We start from the raw sequence: 3,806 nt of genomic DNA, 5'->3' as shown, positions 1-3,806 counted from the left end.
AATTTAAATTCTGCATGCTCTAAACCTTAGGAAAGGGTATTTACAATTTAATACAATATTTCAGAATCAAAATATAAAACTATATTATAAGAAACTCTTTTATATATATATATATATATAATTAAATTAAATAAAATAAAGAATATAAATATTTTATATCTAGGAATATTTGATAGTAAATCACAATAAATAAATTAGATATATGGTAATTAATAATTAATTTTTTTATTCAAAAGTCAAGATGTGTACCATTGATGTTTGAATTTTTTAGTTCCACTAAAATATCAACAAAATATTTAGATAACTTTTCTTTATTATTGAAACAAAGTTACATTTGATTAATTATTATTATAAATATTAAGTTCGATTAATTGTTATTATAAATTATGAATTGACGGTTAATAACTAGTAAATCAACATCAAATTTATTATTTAGATTTATGGGTTGAGCTTGAATATTATGGGGAACAATTTGGTTCTCCAATTATTTGTTTGAGTTTAAGTTGGTGAGACATGTTGTAACTGGCCAACTGGCTAATTGGGCAATCGACCGCTGATGATTCAAAATATACCAAATCTAAAAAAACCTTTCTAATTTTATTAAAAAAAAGGTAAAAATACATCTCCTGTGTATAAAAATCACGTGAATTCCATATCCCAGATAACAATCCTGACAAGAATAAAAGACAACCCTAGCCTATACATGTGCTGTTAGCAATCCCACGAATAAAAAACACAGTTCGCCTTCATGTTTGAGGCTTATTTTAACTACGCCACTAATGGCCGTAGATTTTACATTGCTTATTCTAACTACGCCACTAATAGCCGTAGATTTTAAATAAATACCGATCCTTCAATGTGTTCAGATCCTTGTACTCGTGAAGTATTCTGATCTGCTTATTGATATTTCCTTCTCTCTCTAGCACTTGGGAAGGTCTGCAGGGGGAGGCTCCAATGTTGCCAAAGGACCGCGACCGTTCTTAACTAGGAACACCATATTCAATCCCCATGCTAAATGGTCGTCTAAATGGCAGTGCAGAAACCACACTCCTGTCCAAAGAACGAAGATAATTTGCATTTAATATCGAGCTGTAATTTGGGAATAAATTTGGTATGATAATAATCAAATTGAAGAGCAAATGAGTTTCTATATATATACCTGGATTGTCAGCTTTGAATCTTATGGCAACCCACCCGCTTATTGGAGCGATCACGGTGTTGCGCTGTGGAGGATCAACCAGATTAAACTTAAGCGGGTCGGTTATTGGGTTATAGTTCCCGAAACCTTGTCCCACCACGTAAAAATCGAAACCATGAAGATGCATCGGATGGTTCTCTGCCACGAAGATGTTTGTTGTCTGATACACCAGTTGTACTGTTGAGTTGTATGTGACAACTCTCACTTTTGTTGCGAGATCAGGAGCCCAAAGTCTTTTGGGAATATCGTCCCCTGTATAGTTGAATCTAAGGGGAGGTTTTGATGGAAAATCCCTCATAAACACACCATTAATACCGAAATAATAAGCTTGCAGCAGGGCCACGCTGGGCAATACAAAGGACATGTTGTTCATGCTTGCACTGAGCCTTGTTCCGTTGGGGCCTTGACAGGTGTTTCCAGCTTCACATGGAAGTAATCCCAGTCCAACTGTGGCGATGAGGCTGTCATCTATGCTATGTGGAACGTCCACTGGGAACTCTTTGGAATTTAGGCTTCGCAGTGCTGTACTAAATCTAGTGACGACCGCAGTGTCATTGTAGTATGGAAGCTTAGGTAAAATGGGGCGTGTATTTTGATGTCCCACGTACTCAAAAATGGCTGTAGTTGTAGTGTTATCGAAATCGCCTGCTGCCTGATTATTATAATCTCGGGCAGCCATATAGTATCTGCCCACTGGTTGGTCGGCGGTGACAAGAACATCAGTAGTCTGGCCGGGAGCAATGACGATTACATCTGTTTTGTATGGCTTGGTGTAGGAACCATCCACAGCCACTACTGTAAATTTGTGGCCTGCGATCTTGAAAAAGTGCGCACTATTGAGTGCAGCATTGACCATCCGTAGAAGGTAAGTTTCTCCTTGTTTTACAAGAAACCGAAATGTTCCTGCATCAACAATATCTACAAGTCAATATTTATCAAACTGATTTCTATAATTTCAATACCTGATCTATGAAAGGAAAGTATTAATACCTGCCCTAGAGCAGTTATACAGGTCTCCTGGCTGTCCATTTAGGGTATATGCATCCGACAAATTGGGCGCACCACCAGTGCGGAGTGCTTCGTCTATAACCGCGATAGGGTCAGCGTTCCACCATTCTCCTGTTCAATTACAGCATCGGTTTTAATCAATATTAGCCATTAAAAATACATTAATGATTTCTATGTTGAAGATCAAAGCAACTCATTACCTATTATAAGAGGAGTTTCCCCATGGGGTTTAGGAAAGGGATATGTGCTTTCTTTCTTAGGGTAGATTACGAAAGCTCCATGCACAGTAGCTAGGAGCCATGACACATGAGCATGCCACCACAAGGTTCCTTCTTGATCAGTAATGTTGAATCTGTATGTGTAACGTCCACCTGGTTGAATGGGACATTGTGTAATATATCCAGGTCCATCAGCCCACCCTGTACGCAGCTGCCTCACTCCATGCCTGACAGATATAAGGACGAATCTTATAATTTATACCCATCAAATATATCTGTAAAGACCGCATCTATACACATCAAATCTATCTATAAACATCAGCAGATAGGCAACGCATATCCATTATACAGATTCGTCTTAAATGTGAGTTGTGAAGTATCATCTTTCATGTTTATGTTTTAGTTTCAAATATATCAAGGTTTTATATACAAGGTTAATGATAATGGAACCTTGACATACCTTCAACGAAACCATAAACAACAGAACCTTGAGCTAACAACGCTCATTTAAGGGGAATTTAAGGGGAATCCATATAATGGATAGGCGATGCCGCATCAAATATCTTGTTCTTCCCATTGAGGTTAGAGTGACATACCAGTGAATAGTGGCATTGTACTTGGCTCTGTTATAAACTTTAACAATAAGACTGTCCCCATTGCGTACATGAATCGTTGGGCCTGGTAGCTGTCCATTGACGACGACTAATTCATACGTCTTGCATAGCCTCGTAATATTCTTCGGTTCAAGCTGTGTAGGCGTCCAAACATCAAACATTAAATATATCCACTACTTCAGCCTCTAGGCGAAGTCTTTCATTCTTTCCTTATGGTCTATCTGGCTAAAAACTTAAAACTGGCTAAAAAACAAAACTTACAATGAAGGTATATCTGTGGACGTCTGCATTTGTAAGGGCAGCAAAACAAGCAACAAATACGATTAGAAAAAGAAGCCTGAATGCACATACTGGTTGCAATGACATTATTACAACGCTTGCAAACCCTGAAAATGATATCTAACTAACGGCCTTCACTAACTTAATAAATAAACGAAAGAATCGTTCAGCTGCGGGTAACAGCACTCGACACTTATGCATTACTGGTCTGCTAACGAGGACCATATATATATATGAAACCAAAGTGCTGTAGCAAGTTGTCAGAAATAATTTATTGTGGAACGACAGGACAAGTGGCATTATCATTTATTCGAGGAACGGTCGAAGCTTTCTTTACGTGAATTTTTAATCCAATCATGATAGCTACTGACAAGAGGAAAAAGTCGAAGCTTCATAGCTGGCATCTCCACAGTTCTTATCTTTTATATAAATTGCTTACATGCCGTAACACCTCCCGCGACTTGTTCTGATAATTTTTTAATATATTTA

At 37.5% G+C, this 3,806-nt stretch overlaps 1 protein-coding gene across 1 annotated transcript; it reads right to left on the bottom strand.

Moving 5' to 3' along the window:
* Nucleotides 1-629: 629 nt before the first annotated feature.
* On the bottom strand, nt 630-3,515 carry LOC149165086 (laccase-12-like). Its single transcript, XM_089431080.1, has 6 exons — nt 3,300-3,515; nt 3,021-3,172; nt 2,407-2,651; nt 2,189-2,317; nt 1,160-2,101; nt 630-1,050 (listed from the first exon to the last, which is right to left on the bottom strand). The coding sequence occupies exons 1-6, from the start codon at nt 3,402-3,404 to the stop codon at nt 920-922; spliced, it is 1,704 nt and encodes a 567-aa protein (XP_089287206.1). The 5' UTR covers nt 3,405-3,515; the 3' UTR covers nt 630-919.
* Between the last annotated feature and the right edge of the window lie 291 nt (nt 3,516-3,806).

The sequence above is a fragment of the Pinus tabuliformis genome, chromosome 5_1 (assembly GCF_031772625.1).
Source record: "Pinus tabuliformis cultivar Carrire ecotype Pingquan chromosome 5_1, CPIR1, whole genome shotgun sequence".
Lineage (NCBI taxonomy): Eukaryota > Viridiplantae > Streptophyta > Pinopsida > Pinales > Pinaceae > Pinus > Pinus tabuliformis.
Note: the sequence above shows the minus strand (reverse complement) of the source record. Positions and strands in the feature narration are given on the sequence as shown.

What these genes read in the sequence shown, in the direction of transcription:
- LOC149165086 (XM_089431080.1), bottom strand. Translation starts at nt 3,404, where the DNA reads ATGTCATTGCAACCAGTATGTGCATTCAGGCTTCTTTTTCTAATCGTA. An exon ending in GGAAACTCCTCTTATAATAG is followed by an intron (nt 2,318 to 2,406) that starts GTAATGAGTTGC and finishes GTAATTGAACAG; the next exon opens with GAGAATGGTGGAACGCTGAC. An exon ending in ATTCAAAGCTGACAATCCAG is followed by an intron (nt 1,051 to 1,159) that starts GTATATATATAG and finishes TTCTTTGGACAG; the next exon opens with GAGTGTGGTTTCTGCACTGC.